This window comes from Felis catus, chromosome B1 (assembly GCF_018350175.1).
Source record: "Felis catus isolate Fca126 chromosome B1, F.catus_Fca126_mat1.0, whole genome shotgun sequence".
NCBI lineage: Eukaryota > Metazoa > Chordata > Mammalia > Carnivora > Felidae > Felis > Felis catus.
This window is the reverse complement of record NC_058371.1, coordinates 44,495,408-44,512,413: the sequence shown is the minus strand read 5'-3', so window position 1 is coordinate 44,512,413 and position 17,006 is coordinate 44,495,408. Positions and strand designations below refer to the sequence as shown.

General features: G+C 39.3%; 1 protein-coding gene across 3 annotated transcripts in view; it reads left to right on the top strand.

The window, feature by feature from the left end:
• The window catches only part of ASH2L (ASH2 like, histone lysine methyltransferase complex subunit), a 32,169-nt gene that overhangs the window by 5,441 nt on the left and 9,722 nt on the right, over positions 1-17,006 (top strand). For 2 of the 3 annotated variants that reach the window (XM_023252610.2, XM_023252611.2), the window contains exons 5-11: positions 77-171; positions 4,710-4,805; positions 5,434-5,529; positions 6,891-6,966; positions 7,700-7,717; positions 9,171-9,264; positions 10,002-10,219. In XM_023252610.2, coding sequence (XP_023108378.1) covers positions 77-171; positions 4,710-4,805; positions 5,434-5,529; positions 6,891-6,966; positions 7,700-7,717; positions 9,171-9,264; positions 10,002-10,219 — 693 coding nt within the window. The remainder of the gene's footprint in view (positions 1-76; positions 172-4,709; positions 4,806-5,433; positions 5,530-6,890; positions 6,967-7,699; positions 7,718-9,170; positions 9,265-10,001; positions 10,220-17,006) is intronic. The other variant, XM_003984783.6, reaches the window with a different exon arrangement.

The window sequence follows — 17,006 nt, the reverse complement described above, 5'->3', positions numbered from 1 at the left end:
CACCTAGTTGAATATCCTTTAGGTAACATGACTATAATACTATAGATAATTTTTTCTTCCTTTTTCTTTTTAACAGACTTGAAAGAAATGTGCCTTAGTGCTTTGGCCAACCTAACTTGGCAGTCTCGAACACAAGATGAACATCCAAAAACCATGTTCTCCAAAGATAAGGTAGAGAAGAGATTAATGTAATTGCAATTATGCCAAAGAATCAGGTAGAACATCTAAATATACTCTTTAACAATGAGTACTCTGCCCCCAATTTTTATGAATATATGACTGTAGATTCAGTGGTTGTTACTGATTTCATGTGATTTACTAACTTCTAATATGTGCACATTATGTCAGTTGGCTAAATTATTAGTTGGGGGAATCCTTAAATAGTTTTGGTTGGCTTTATAGAAGCAAACAACTGTCTATCCCCCAATTAATAATCAGATCTTGAGGCACCTGCGTGGCTCAGTTGGTTAAGTGTCTGACTCTTGGTTTCGGCTCAGGTCATGATCTTACAGTTTCGTGACTTTGGCCCCATGTCGGGCTCTGCGCTGACAGCCTGGTTCGGATTCTCTCTCTCCCTCTCTGTCTGCCCCTCCCCTATTGGCGCTATCTCTGTCTCTCTCAAACTTAAAAAAAAAAAATCTTGAGGGGGTGCCTGGCTGGCTCAGTCAGTACAGCATGTGACTCTTGATCTCAGGGTCTTGAGTTCGAGCCCCACATTGTGCATAAAGATTACTCAAAAATAAACTTAACCAGGAAAAAAAATCAGATCTCGAGCTGAACCTTCTCAGCCCAGTTTAACTATTTTTATAGACGATTATTATAGATTTTGTCAGAGGGAAGGGGGTAGGTTTATACATGCCTTTTATTTAAACGAATTATCCTTTATTATTAAACTGCAAAACCACACAACTGAAGTCAGGACTCAAAATTAGACGACTAGCCCACCCATGAGTCTTTCCTACTGTGATTCACGGTAAGAAAATATGAAAATTAAGTAAATTTTAGAACGATGGAGTTTACATTATGCCTACTATACATTAATACCTGCCCACTTTCATTTAAGCTGAAACAAGGGGCACCTGGCTGGCTCAGTCAGTAGAGCATCTTGAGTTCGAGTCTCATGTTGGGCGTAGGTAGAGATTGCTTAAAAATAAAATCTTTAAGGGTCCCTGGTGGCTCAGTTAAGCATCCAACTCTTGATTTCTGCTCAGGTCATGATGTCATGGTTTGAGAGATCGAGCCCCACGTCAGGCTCTGTGCTGACAGTGTGGATTCTCTCTGCTTATGATTCTCTCTCCCTCTCTTTCTCTCTGTCCCTCCCCCACTCACGCTCTCTCTTTCAAAGATAAATAACAAATATTTTTAAAAATTCAAAAAATATAAAAGATAAAATCTTGAAAAATAAATAAAAATTTCACCAAACATGGGCGCCTAGGTGGCTCAGTTGGTTACGCTTCTGATTCTCGATCTCCACTCAGGTCATGATCTCACAGTCTGTGAGGTGGTCTGTGAGATTGACGGCACAGAGCCTGCTTGGGATTCTCTCCCTCCCTCTCACTGTCCCTCCCTTGTTATGTGTATGCACACATACTCTCTCTCAAAATAAACTTGAAAAAAAATTTTTTTTCACTGAACAGTGCTTACCCTCCACTCTTTTTCCTCTGCATTGTTATTTTCTGTTCTAGTCAGTGCTAGTTTTGACTTACAGAATTGATTTTATAACCTATTAATAGATTGCAATCTACAGTTTGAAAGACACTGGCATAGGGTATATGGTGAGACCAATATAGTTGGGATCAGACCTGTAAGGGCTTTTATACTGAATAGAAGTTAGGACTTAATCCTGCAGGCTGGAGTAATCAGACAGCCCTCTCACCTCCTTTATATTCCTGCAGTAGAGATGTGTTATGATTAGATTTGCGTTTTTTCTGGTTTTTTTATTCCTCCCAAATTCTTATTTTGAAATTTCAAACATAGAAAAATTCAGATAATACAGTGAACCATCTGTTAGTTATTTTCCTAGATTTGCCAGTTATTAATATTTTACTGCATTTGCTTTATCTCCCTAAGTTATATGAGACTAAACTGAATACTATACCCAGTATTTTCCCACAACCATAGTACAGTGATCATACTCAGAAAACTTAATGTTGATGTAATACTACTATCTAATATATAGTTTTTATTTTTTATATAAAGTATATAATTATATTTTCTCATTGTTAATTATCATTTTAATATCCTCCATAGCTTTTTTTCTCTATCCAGGATCCAGGCAAAGATTGCACATTACATTTAATTGTAATGTCTCTCTTGGTCTTTTTTTTTTTTAAGTAGGTTCCATGCCCAACATGGGGCTGGAACTCACAACCCTGAGATCAAGAGTTGTATGCTCTACCAACCAAGCCAGCCAGGTGCCCTGTAATGTCTTTTTTGTCTTTAATCTAAAATGGTTCCTGAATTTATTTTACTTTGTTTTTTTGGTCTGCTGTGACATACATTTATTTACTTATTTCTCTATAAAGTTTATTTCTTTATAAAGTTTATTTATTTAAGTAATCTCTACACCCAGGGATGCCTGGGTGGCTCAGTCGGTTAACCATCCAACTTCAGCTCAGGTCATGATCTCACGGTCCGTGAGTTCGAGCCCTACATTGGGCTCTGTATGGCAGCTCAGAGCCTGGAACCTGTGTCAGATTCTGTGTCTCCCTCTCTCTTTGCCCCTCCTCTGCTCGTCCTCTCTCTCTGTCTCTCAAAAATAAATAAACCCAAAAAAAATTTAAAAAAAAAAAGTAATCTCTACACCCAATGTGGGGCTCATGGCCCCGAGATCAAGAGTTGTGTGTTTCTCCAACTGACTCAGCCAGGCACCCCAGTCTGCTATGACATTTAAAATTTTGGGGAGCCCAGACAGTTGTTTGGCGTGATTCTTCTGTTTGCATTTATCTGATTGTTTCCCCATGATAGAGTTCAGGTTAAACATTTTTGGCAAGAATATTATGTAGATAATGTATGTATAGTGTATTTTTTCCTTGTATCACATCAGGAGGCATAAAATACTGGTTTGTTTTATTATTAATGACCTTAAATTTGATTACTTGGGTAAAGAGGAGGTATCTATCAGATTTCTCCATTGTAAAGGGCCCTTTGTCTTTGTAATTATTAAGCAGTCTGTGTGGTGATGTGTTGAGATTGTGTAAATGTCTCATTGGGACCCCTTCAAGCAATGGTTTTAGCAACTAGCCTGATTATCCTAGCCTGAATCAGTTAATAGAGTGGTCATTGTGAAAAAGAATACATTTGTTACTTGCAATTCTTCTGTTAAGAGAGTTTTCCTTTCTGTCCATCTTTTTTTTTTAAAGTATCCCTGCAGATTTGTGGATTATTTTTTTTAAGTTTGTTTATTTTTGAGAGAGAGTGGGGAGGCAGGGGGAGGGAGAGAGAGTGAGAGAGAGAGAGAGAGAGAGAGAGAGAGGTGGAGAGGCAGAGAAAAAGGAGAGAGAGAGTGCCAAGCAGGCTGCACCCTCAGTGCAGAGCCTGACGCAGGGCTTGATGTCACCAACTGTGAGATCATGACCTGAGTCGAACTCAAGAGTTGGAGGCTTAACCAAATGATCTACCCAGGTGCCCCAATTTGTGGATTTCTGATTTCTGGTGCTCAGATTTGATCAGTATATCCCCATTGAGTCTGATGCCTGCACTTTTTGATATGTCCCTATGGGTTTTTGAACTCTTCCTTACTTTCTGGAACAACAGAATATTCCAGATTTCCCTTCTACTTTCCCTGATTCGACCCTGGTTCCTTTTATTTATTTAAAGATTTTTTTTTTTTTTTTTTGAGTAAATTCTACATCTGACATGGGGCTTGAATTTGTACCTCAGAGCAAGAGCCACACACTCCACTGACTGAGCCAGCCATGCACTCCAAATAGTTCCTTTTGGTAAAGATTTGGTTGTCATTTCATGGAACTAAGCGGTGGAAGGTTTTGGTGGTAGACTCTAACTCTGATGGACTTTGGCAGAATGGTGACAGTGGGGGAAGGTCGATGTCAAGGTCAAGCTCAGATATCTGTTTAGTCATGTCAGCAAGAACTGGTGAGGATAATAATCAGAGCAGTGGGGATAGAAGAGACCTGATGGGTGAGAAATTTTCTGAAATCTTAAAATTCATTTGGTGTCGGTTTAGATGTGATGGTTGTGCACAAGAGAAGAATCAAGGATGATGCCCTTGGCTTCTAGCTTGTGATTCTAGGAGGTAGGTGATTCTGAGCATTAAGAGCAAGAATAGAGATCTGCAGAGCAGATTTATGAGTTGAGATACAGAGTTTAGTTTTGTAACAAGAAGTTTGAGGTGCCTTTGGGATGACCAAATAGAGATGTTAGAAGTAGGTAAAACAGGAGCTCAGGAGAGAGAATCACTTGGGAGTCATTGTCCAAATGTCACCCAAGGGAATGGGGTGGATCTTTCCCTCCAACTGGATTGTAAACCTTCTGAGGCTAAGACTTGTATATACTTATATGAAATTCCTCACAATCTGTATATTGTTTGCATGCAATTGTATTTGTTTAATCATGAAAAAACTAAACGTGGATTTTTCTCTCGATTCTGACAAGCTCTTTGAAAATGCTGCAGTTTTCATTCCATTTTTGTGAGTATAACTTTGAAAGCAACTGTAGAACTCTTAATATATTTTGTTTTAAAAAATTAGGATATCATACCGTTTATTGATAAATACTGGGAGTGCATGACGACCAGACAGAGACCCGGGAAAATGACCTGGCCAAATAATATTGTTAAAACAATGGTGAGTAGACCAAAATGATCAGACTTGACGTTTCAAAAATCCGTGTTCTTTGTAAGTATTAAATCTGTTTTAGTCTCACTGAAATAACGTGATGACTAAGAAAATGAGAACAACTTAGTTTTAAATCTTGGACAGTGAGGTATCACTGATTGTAGAGTTTAATAGTTTTCGCACAATCACCAAGTTGTGTCTGAAGTGAACATCAATGTCGTTTTATACACGACAGGGGAACCTTGGTCCACTGTGCTTTTGCAAGTATAATTTATATTGACATGGCAGACTGTTTTTCCCTTTGATTTAAAAACAAAAGCAACACTGTTCTAAACATTATTGTCCTTAGAATTAAAGAGAGTACCTGGGGAGAAGGCCACAGCAAGCTGTTAACAGTGCTAACTTACATCTGTGAGGTGAAGGGATAGGGGAGGATTCCAAAGGACTTTGGCTCTCATTTCTTCAAGTTCCTCTGTTTGAATTTTTTGATGGTCGTGTATTTTCTAATCAGAGGGAAAAGCAATACTATCATTTGGGGAGATTACACTTAGTAATTGGAGTTGCTCGTTGATCATCCATTCGATACTACTTTGAAGTATAAAATTTCCAGTAATGCTAAAATACTGCTTCCTTTTAGAGTAAAGAAAGAGATGTATTCTTAGTAAAGGAACATCCTGATCCCGGGAGTAAGGACCCAGAAGAAGATTACCCCAAATTTGGACTTTTGGATCAGGTACTTTATATTCCCCTTTTGATTTGGAGACAGAATCAGGTTTTGTTTACATTTGTCTGTTTGCTGCAGGCCATTCCAGGCCTCTAACATGGGGAGCCCCAAGTAAGCAGTTATTGTCATGTGTGGGGAGAAAAACCCCTACCTTAAACCAGGAGACTAGTGTTTTAGTTGTGGTTCTTCCACTTAACATTACAACCTTTTGCATATCATTTTTATCTTTTTTAATTTTAATTTCCTCACTTGTAACACAAATATGCTGGGCCAAGTTATTTCTAATTTTCTTTCCATCTCAAATTTTACTCTTCAAAATGTGTTATTAAGAGAAATTTGTGGTGAACAATTGAGGAGAAAGAAAATGTCCACTCTTTGTTCGATGGGTCACATTTGGCATCTCAGGAGGCCAAATCTTTCAGCTGTGCCTTGAAATGTTTGATCTGCCAGCATTGAAAGTTAAAGGTTTCACATAGAAATGTTACTCTATGAGGACCCATTGCCCGATGATGCACATAAGCCAAACGCTGACACCGGTTTTGTAGCAGAAAGGGTTTTATCGCAGGGTGCGAAGCAAGGAGATGGGAGAAAATTTCTCAGATCGGCCTTCACAAAGGGTGTGGGTTGGTGCCTTTAACGGTAGGAGTCCGGATGTCACAGGGTGGTATGTAGGTTGAATGGAATATGCTGATTTGATATAGGGACAAAAGGAGGTCTCTTCCTTTCTGGGCGTGCACATTAAGGAATCAAGCCTCTTCATGGGACGCGTGCTTAAAAAATGACAGCATAAAGGATGATGACGTGGGGTGGAGGGATCTTGGGGCATGTCCTCACAGAGGTTACTTTTGTTCACTCCTGGTCCCTTCTTCGCAGTTGCTTGGCTCCCCTTATCTGTGGTCAGGCGACTCTACAAAACAGGCTCATGTGAATCAGTCAGGTTAGCCAGAGTTTTCTTAGGGTAGATGAATCAAGCATTTGTTAACTTAATGTGCTGGGGGCAGAAATTCAGATTTCTGTCTTTTCTTCTAGAATGAGAAGATCTGATTACAGTGGGCCTGAATTCCCACAGGGGGCTGAGAAAATAGCATTCATGCACACCTGTTTGCCATCTCCCGCTCCAACAACCCCCCCCCCCCCCCCCCGCCCCCTGCCAATTCACTGTTAACAACTTCGATCCTTACACTTGGCCTGCCTCACACATGTTACTTGTTGATCTCTGAAGCATCCAGGTTTGGACCCCTGTAAATTTCAGGCTTCTTAGGATTGTCAGTTTTGATTCACATTCTACTAGGATTTCCTGGTTTTTTGAGCATTGCCAGATAGGTTTGATTATATAGCCTCCCTTTATAATTGAATGTTTTTCCCTCTAGGATCTTAGTAACATTGGTCCTGCTTATGACAACCAAAAACAAAGCAGTGCTGTGTCTACAAGCGGGAATCTAAATGGTAAGTGTTTAAATGTCTCGATGAAATATTTGTAAGCTGTTGGATCCAAATATGCCTAGAATTGGGCATCCTTTGGGTTGACTCTTAACTGGATATTTAGAAAGATGCTTTACAGTCCAAACCTCAGTTTTGTGAAGCTGGCCAAAGATTTGACAGATGGTAGTGGAGAACTGTTTGTTCCTTTACACCACAGTTTGGTCTTAAGTGAAACAGATTTAGCATAAAACAAAGTACAGGTTTAAAGTCAGATTTACTGTGATTATTATCTTAGACTCCCCATCTATATCCTTATCACTGACACCCAGTGTGGTTTTGGTTGTTCTCTCTTACTGCTAATTCAGCTGTTATTTAACAGACTTCCTCTGCCCATCTTCTAATTGTTCTTGCCCTGAAACTTCAGCTTATTCCCATTACAGCGTTTCTGTACTGATCACTAGCTGTAGATGTTTTTCTGCCAGTAATCCACCTAATGACAGGAATGGACTTTATTACTAATGGTAATCTAACAACGGTTGGGGTAGCTGGGAGGCAACTAGCTATTCATTTAACACTTGGCAACATTAACTTGTCCTTTGGTGCAGTAGCATCTTAAATGTGTAATCATTTCCACTGTCACTAATATTCTGAGATGGGTTGGAAATAGCTAACTGTATTGTTTATCTTTTTACACCATTTTTTCCCTTTTTAATTGTTAAAATTTGACAAATACATGGTGCCACTTCTGTTCTTACAGGTGGAGTCTCTTTTGGAGGTGAATTCCTCCTCTGTCTTCTTTCATCCTCTCAGACTTAAGTATTATGTGGTTTGGAAAACGCTTTTTGCTGAGTTGTGGTAGAAGCTAAAACTAGATTAAAATTTTAAAGCATCGTGAAATGATGGCAATAGCACTTGATATGAAACCATAGTTCCAGTTGAATGTTAGTAATTAAAAGCTTGTACGTTGTCATATTCTGCCTAACATGGCCAGCAGTCACCTTAATATAGTGCGTCTTGTTCAAGATGGTTCTAAAACTTCTCTTTCAAATTAATTAAAATACCAGTAACAGTAAGAAATCCATAGTCTTTTAAGGTAACACAAACTCAAATTGATATTGCAACAGCGTAACATTAAACCTTTTTAAAAATGAAAAATAGGAATAATACATGGTGTGTTCATAAAAGGAAGTTCTGCATCAATCTGGTCCTGTATATGCAGAATATGACCTGCTCTCAATGTCTTGATCCTTTTTATTCCAGCAGAACTGCTGAGAATTTCCAAGCTTGCCCCAAATTAAGATACAGTACTCTATGCAGTTGTTACCATAAAGGTGTTTTCCTGCAGTTCAGGGACATTTTCTGACAGAAAAACAAATTGAGAGGAAAGACAGAACTGGACAAAAACTTCTAAGTACCTATTTCAGAAGTCACTAGGTAGTATTCCTTGTGGCCTTAGTACGTTGCTAAATTATTTTTTGCATAAAATATGTAAATTTTTTATTGATACTCGCTCTTAATTCCACAAGCTGGGTTAGTCTGACCTGAATTTTATGCATTGGCACAATCTTAATTGTAAAAGTTGCCTACTAAATTTAAAGCCTTTCTACTTGGGTCATGAACAACCAGAGTGGATACCTAGCAGCACTGGAGAGAAACACCTTTTTAGTATTTTTGTTTCTGTTTTCTATGTTTTATGTACCTTTGTCTTGTTGGGTATTCAAGTTAAGTGCTTTAGCGGATACTGTGCCTTTATTATGTTTATGGAATATATCCTGCATAGATCAAGTGAGTGAACATCTACTTGTAGTGAGGATATTCGTTGTGGGTGTTCGTATTGATTTGGGTGGAAAACAAATTTTATCCTTGCAGTTGTTTTTAGATGTGGGTGTTTGGAGTCTGAATGCGCGAAAATGCATTTGTGTCACATCCTCAGAAAGTGTACCAGTAGTTGCAGTTCCTTAAGAAAGGAAGGTTGAGTGTGTAACACAGGTGTCATTAGTGCTAGGTTCATTTGAGCTCACTGCCAGAACCCAACGTTCTGAGCTGTGAGACCTTCAGCCAACTCTCTCAGAACCAGGGTGAAACCCCAATATGCTTTCAGGAAGGAAATCCTCCTGTGTGTGGTGTTACACAAATGCACGACAGGAGTGTTAGTCACCATGGAATTTCCACATCCACATGAAGCTTCTGTGACAGCTTATTGAAAGTGATCTGCCTTCTCTTCAAAGGGGGAATTGCAGCAGGAAGCAGTGGAAAAGGAAGAGGAGCGAAGCGCAAGCAGCAAGATGGAGGGACCGCGGGGACCACCAAGAAGGCCCGGAGGTGGGCAGAAACACCCACTCGCACTCACCACTGTTAGGCCATCTTTGGTGCTGGCACAGCCCATCAGAGGGAACAGAGCTGCACTCTTCAGTAGCTCAGGTGTCTGAGATTAAAAAGCCTGTCCATTTTTCTCAAATCTTGAGCGCTTTGAGGGATAAAATAATGCCAGGCTGGGAATCGAAGTTTACACATTTGTTTTGTTAGGGGAGTGCTGGGGCACATTGCCTGGGGAGTAGAGTTCAATGCTGTTAAGCATCCTGAGAAAGGATTGAACTTTATCTCTTTTACTTCAGCTGTGTGCCTCTGCCCTCAAGCCTCTTCCCTTCTCTTTATTCAGTAAATCCTGGTCTTTTCTTATTTAAGATTGTAAGTACTCCCAGTCTTATCTCTGAGTTTCTGTTCATTAGTTTTAGTAATTAACATAATAAAGGAAATCACCCTTGTTCCCCTTCTTCCTTACTTTCCCCTTAGGACATACTGCCTCCTTTTCATAGCTATTCCTACAGGCTAGAGTAATTTGACCAAAACTACTTTGCTAAATTTAAAAGCGGATGCTTTTTGTTTCCCTGTTTTACCTGCAGAGGGCAGGATCCTCTGTTTGAGCAATGAAAAGCATGTGTGAAATTGCATGTGTTCCTGCTGAAATCTAAATAAATCAGATGTCCTTCTTAAAGAATTGAAGCCATTTGAGCTAAGGGGGTTTTAGTTTCTTGATATTATTTTTTTCCTTTCTGCAGTGATCCTTTGTTTTCTGCTCAGCGCCTTCCCCCTCATGGCTACCCCTTGGAACACCCGTTTAACAAAGACGGCTATCGGTATATTCTAGCTGAGCCTGATCCCCATGCCCCTGACCCTGAGAAACTTGAACTTGACTGCTGGGCAGGAAAACCTATTCCTGGAGACCTCTACAGAGCCTGTTTATATGAACGGGTTTTGTTAGCCCTACATGATCGAGGTATGTAACATATTAATACTCAATGTCGGGGGGTGCCTGGGTGGCTCAGTCAGTTTAGTGTCTGACTCTTGTTTCAGGTCATGGTCTCACGGTTCATGAGATCAAGCCCCGCATCAAGCTCTGTGCTGATAGCATGGAGCCTGCTTGGGATTCTCTGTCTCTCACCCTCCCTGTCTCCATCTCTCCCTCTCTCTCAAAAAAACAAAAACAAACTTAAAAACACCTTTAAAATAATAATGTTCATGTTGGACCCAGATGTTACTTTGAATATTGTCCTCAGCTTTGTCCAGTTTAGAATTAGATATACATGTCGGTCTTTTACCACTCCCCTGCCGCCTAGTTCTAACTAGACTCAGCTGAACACACAAGAAATAATTTCCTTGTTGTCTTCCTTTAAGCTCTAGCCATTTGTATATATACATATATATATGTATATATGGGTTTTTTTAACTTTTCTATTTTGAACTTATTATTTTTTTAATTTAATTTTTTATTTTTTAAGTAATTCTGCACCCAACATGGGGCTCAAACTTTCAACCCCAAGATCAGGAGTTGCATGCTCTACTTTCTGAGCCAGTCAGGTGCCCTTATTGAACTAATTTTAAACTTACAGTAAAGTTACAAAAATAATAGTTTTAATGGTAACATCTCCTCCTCAAGCTTCTAATGGTAACATCTTATAGGATTGATAGTTGTCAAAACCAGGAAGTAAACATTAGTAAATGCTGTAATGAAACTAAAGACTTCATTTACATTTCACTAGTTTCCTCATTAATGCCTCTTTTCTAGGATCTCACAATTTGTAAATCTCTGGCCACCTTTCCCAGGTCTGTTTTGGATTCTGTTTATATTTTGCTCACTAATTTTAGTACCTGGATCTTTTCTGCAGTGATTATTGACATGGTGTTTGCCTGATGATTTTTTATTTCTTCTCCATTTATTATTTACTCGATTATTTATATCAGTGTGAACTCAGATATTTATTTTATTCTGTTGGGGTATACTTTATCTAGTTGCTCAAATTATTCCCGCTTTGGCCATTGGGAGCTTCTTTAGGTTAGTTCCTGTGTGGTTTTTTTTTTTGATAAGCCTCATCTTTTTTTTTTTAAGTACTTCTTTACTTTCTGGCATCACAAAATGTTCCTGGCTTATCTTGTATTTTCCATGCCCCAGGCCAAGTATCTGCTATTTCTCTGAAGAGCCCTGGTTCCTTTGATTGGAAAATGATGTTTAGAAATAAAGACCTAAGTGTTAGGTATGCTCCCTGGGTGTCACTTCCAGACTCCCTCGACAGAAGTAGGAAAGTATATGTATACCAACTGACACGTGTACATACAGGGCTAGACTGAGTTTGTACTGATAGCTTGGCTCCCAAATGCTTGCAGGGTTGTTCCAGGCCTCCACCTTTCCTTATTTGTCACTTCTTTCTCCAACTGTGAGACACCTGACTCTATCTGCATTGTATTCCCTTGTTCACTTCTCATATGCACATAAAGCAGTCTCAGAATTGCTAACCTCTATGAGAAACCTTCACGAGCTTCCAGTGTTTACGCACAGCTCTTTGTCTTTGGCCTCGCAGTATCCCTTCAAGTTACTGTTAACTTAGATTCATTCTGTTCTTTCTCACCACCTTCAGTGTGCTTGTGTTTCTCATTTATAACAGGCTCATTTGTTACTCTTTGTATGCTGTTTTTAGGTTCTCCCATCTCTTTCGGGGGAGGGGCAAAGTGTGTGTGTGTGTGTGTGTGTGTGTGTGTGTGTGTGTGTGTGTGTGTGTGTGTGTTTGTGTGTCTGTGTGTCTGTGTCTATGTGTCTGTGTCAGGGGGTTATGTGAAGGGTGTGTGAAACATTACTGTGGTTCCAGGAGTAAAGTTGTATGAAAATGTTAACGCAACCCCATCCCTGCAACCCCATTCTCCCTTTTTTCCCCTCACCTACCCTTTATAGGTAACCACCAGTCTCTTTAGTTTCTAGTTTATCTTTGCTGTGTTTCTTCTGCACAAATAAGCAGATATATGTGTATTTCCTTTTATCTCTTTTTTTCGTATGCGGAGGGCAGCATACTATAGATACTCTTTTGCGTTTTGCTTCATGTCATAACTCCACAGCACTTTGAAGAGATCATCCTAATTGTTTTCTATTTTTTTAGCTTCATGATTATTATGTGGATGTACCTGGTTTATTCAGCCATTCTGTGGGCACTTAGATTATTTCTAGTATTTCGCAATCACAAAAAGACAGTGAATAACCGTGAGCATGTGTGTTTTGTATTGTTGCTGGTGTGTTTTCAAGGTAGAATTCCAGAAGTAGAATTGCTGGAGCAAAAGATAAGCAACTATATATGTAGTTTTGCTAGCCTTGCCAAATTTCCCTTCAGAAGGTTGTGTGATTTTGTATTCCCATCAGCAATGTAGCGTGTTTATTTCCGCGTGGCCTCACAAACAGAATGTGTTGTCCTGTGTTTTAACTTTGGCCAGTCTCATAAGTGAGAAATGATATCCCAGTGCTGTTTTAATTTGTGTTTCCTTGAATTATCTGTCCCTTTATATACTAGGAATATTGGCTTTTTGTGGTACATATTGTGAACATTTTCTCCTAGTTTGTCAGTTGTCTTTTGATTTTATGACTTTTTTGTCATAAAACTCTTTAATGTTTAGTAGCTCTTTTAATGACATGATTTATTCAGAATAGCCTTCATTATCCTTTAGAATGTGAAAGTGAATTTAAATACACTCACTACTTAAAATAATAAACTCACTACTTTTAGACAAGCGTACCTTATGAATTTTGTCTTTGTTTTTCTAGAGTATTAATGCAAGTGCCAAATAGCATATTATCCACCAATAAATACCTCAGTATTTAGGGGCACCTGAGTGACTCAGTTAGTTAAGCGTCCAACTTCAGCTCAGGTCATGATCTCGCAGTTTGTGAGTCCGAGCCCTGTGTTGGGCTCTGTGCTGACAGCTCGGAGCCTGGAGCCTGCTTCGGATTCTGTGTCTCCCTCTCTGCCTCTCTACTGCTTGTGCTCTCGCTCTTTCTCTCTCTGCCTCTCTCTCAAAAATAAATATGAAAAAAAAACCCTCAGTATTTGTGTCTAACAAGGATTCTTTAGAATGAAACCATTATACCATTATTATTCCTAAATAAGATGGATAATAATTCCTTAATGATCTAATACCCAGTCCACATTCACAGTTCCACGGTTGTTTAAAATACACTTCTTTCAGTTGTTTCTTTGAATTGGATCCAAACAGGTCATATATTTATTGCATTTGGAAGCCCGTTATTTCTTGATTTCATGCTAGAAATGAACACTTGTATTGATACTGGTCATTTGGAAGTGAAGTGATGTAATTCCATGGTGTGATGTCCATTATATGTGGATTGTTTGACTTCTTGTAGTGATGAGCATACTTTGCTAGTAGGGCAAGTAGGGGAGGGCCAAATAAGTGACTTCAGGTTTTAAGAAGTGAGACTTGTCTTGTTTCACTATACTTCACAGCTTTAATTCTGGAGGAGGGGAGAAAAAGTAGGAACACTGGTCCTTAATAGTAAATTCATTTATTAGAATATATAGAAAAGCAATGCATGCTTGCCATTTATGCTACTCATGCTGAGCCTAATAAAAATTAATGATAAATCTGTATTATATCTTTTAATGTTTTTATTTTGAAATAATTTCAGATGTGTAAAAAAGTTGTAAGAACAGGGGCGCCTGGGTGGCTCAATTGGTTAAGTGTCCAACTTAGGCTCAGGTCATGATACTGTGTTGTGGTTCATGAGTTCAAGCCCCACATCGGGCTCTGTGCTGACAGCTCAGAGCCTAGAGCCTGCCTGGGTTTCTGTGTCTCCCTCTCTCTCTCTCTGCCTCTTGCTTGCTCACGCTGTGTGTGTCTTGCTCTCTCAAAAATAAACAGGGGCGCCTGGGTGGCGCAGTCGGTTAAGCGTCCGACTTCAGCCAGGTCACGATCTCGCGGTCCGGGAGTTCGAGCCCCGCGTCGGGCTATGGGATGATGATGGCTCAGAGCCTGGAGCCTGTTTCCAATTCTGTGTCTCCCTCTCTCTCTCTGCCCCTCCCCCATTCATGCTCTGTCTCTCTCTGTCCAAAAAATAAATTAAAAAAAGTTGAAAAAAAAATTTTTTTTTAAATAAATAAATAAATAAACAGACGTTAAAAAATTAAAAAAAAAAAAGCTGTAAGAACAGTACCAAATTTTTTTTTTTTTTTAACCATTTGAGAGTAAGTTGCCATGATGCCCTCTGGTTTTTGAGAACTTGATTGTGTATTTCTTACAAGCAAGGACATTATCCTTCTGTTGTTATTTAGTGCTGCTTGACAAATTAACATAAAACTTAGCAGTCTAAGACTACAAATGTTCATTATTTTCTATGGTTTTTGAGGGTTGGGAATCTGAGAGCAGCTTGACTGTGTGGTCTGGCTCAGGAGAATTCACGTGGCTGAGATCAGGCTCTTAGATGAGCCTGCCGTCTCTGAGGACTTAGAGACTGGAGGATTTGTTTCCAAGATGGCTCACTCATGCCGCTTTGACAGGATGCCCTTAGATCCTCACCATGTGGGCCTCTCCATAGACCACTTATTTGTCCTCACCCTGGAAGCAGAGTTCTGGTGCAAGTGATCCAAGATCGCAATAGAGTTTGAGTATCTTCTATGACCTATCTTTGAAATTGGTCGCTTCAATTTTGTTTTATTTGTTAGAAATGAGTCACTAAGTTCAGCCCACACTCAGGTGGAGGGAAATTAGGCTCCACCTCTACAAAGGAAGAGTATCAAAGAGTTAGTGGGTATTTTTTAAACTTTCACATTCTTACAGAACCAGTATATAGCCATCAAAGATGGGAAATTAACACTAATTAACTACTCTCTGATGGTCCTCAGATCATATTCAGGTTTCTCCAGTTGATCCAATGTCATTATAACAGAGGATCCAGTTGAGAAGTGTGTGCTACATTTAGTTGTCCTGTCTCAAGTCTTCTTTAATCTGGAATAGTTTTTCTGTCTTTCCTAGACTTTGATGACCTTGAAGCTTTTTTTTTTCTTAAAGTTTATTTATTTATTTTGAGAAAGAGAGTGTGAGCAGGCAAGTAGTAGAGAGGAAGAGAGAGAATCCCAAGCAGGTTCCGCTCTGTCAGCACAGAGCTTGACACGGGGCTCAAACTCACTAACTGTAAGATCATGACCTGAGCCAAAATCAAGAGTCGGACGCTTAATTAACTGAGCCACGCAGGCACCCCAGCCTTGAAGCTTTTGGAAATTAGAGGCCACTTGTTTTATAGAATATCCCTCAGTTTGAGTTTGTCTGGTTGAATACTTGGGATTCAATTCAGTTCTGCATCTTTGACAGAAATATCAGTAAAATGCTGTGTTCTTCATATTGCATCCTGTCAGGTGGTTCTTGATTTTAATTTGTCCCATTACTGATCATGTCCACTTTGATCGTTTTGCTAAGGTGGTATCGGCTGGCTTTAGCCACTGTAACGTTAACTTATTTCCCCTATGTAATTAATAAGTGTTTTATGAGGCGGTAAGTCCTTTAGTGTTTTATTCTGTCCTGAACACTTGCCTTGCTCAGCCCCCACCTAGTGATTTCAGGGGCTGAATTTCTCAGGAAGGAGTAAAGGATGAAGAATTTGTATTTGAGAAGGTAGAATTTCCCAAACACCTAAGAAAGTTCTGCTAAACAACATGCATTTAATTTAAATAGGTTGCCATTGTATCTGGCTGGTACACAAGCCGTGGTGGCATAACCAAAAGAGTGCAGATCCAGGGCTTTTCAATCTCTGCCACTGTCAGCCAGGCCACACCGGCCTGCGGTGTGATCTTGAACAGCCACATGCTCTGCTTCCGCATCTGCATAGTAGGCATGGTGGTTGCAAGGGTCAGAGAGTCTGCCTACCTGCCTGTCTACCTACGAAAGTACTGTGTAAGTCGTAAAGGCCTTTGTAAAAGCTAGAGCTAAGTTTTGTGCTTCCTCCAGTAGAATTCAGACAACTTCTAGTGTTAAACACTGTTTCAAATACTTTTTCCTCAATTAAGTCTTAATTGGATTTGTGATGTTTCTACATTGATAAAATCAACCTACACCACCTGGAAATGTTCTCCTATCTTTTGTCATTTTTTTCTTCACTTCCAAGTCATTATGCCCCCTCCTATTGGTTTAGATTGTCCCCTTATCTTACATAACGGCCTCATAGAAAGATGAATACGATGAATCTTCATATACTTTTCTCCCAGATTTAACAATTACCAAGTTTTTGTTCTATTTTATCTGTTTATTTCTGCATCTCTTTTTTTTCTCAATTTGTAAGAAGTAAATCTCACCCTTCATACTCTAAAAATATGGATATTTTGTTTTATAACCACAATGCTATTATCACACTTAACAAAATAGATCATTTCTTGCTCTCATCTGAATTCAGTCCATAATCAGATTTCCTTGAAATATCTTTTTATCTCCTCACAAAATACTCATTATTTACAAAGGGAAAATAGTAACTTTATAGTGGAGAAACCTGTAAGGTACCACGTTAATCAAGTGATCAAAGTTTAATACAGTATCAGCATTTTGACATCATGTGCTTCTTGATATGATGCACTGAGAGGCACAGCATTATTTCGGTGATATTCCTTACAAAAAGCTTAACCTGGGCTTAAACAGGAGGAAACATCAGACAAACCTAATTGAGGGACATTCTACAAACAAAGTGACCAGCACTCTTTAAAATGTCATGGTCATGAAGGACTTGAACTGTCCCAGATTGGAAGAAA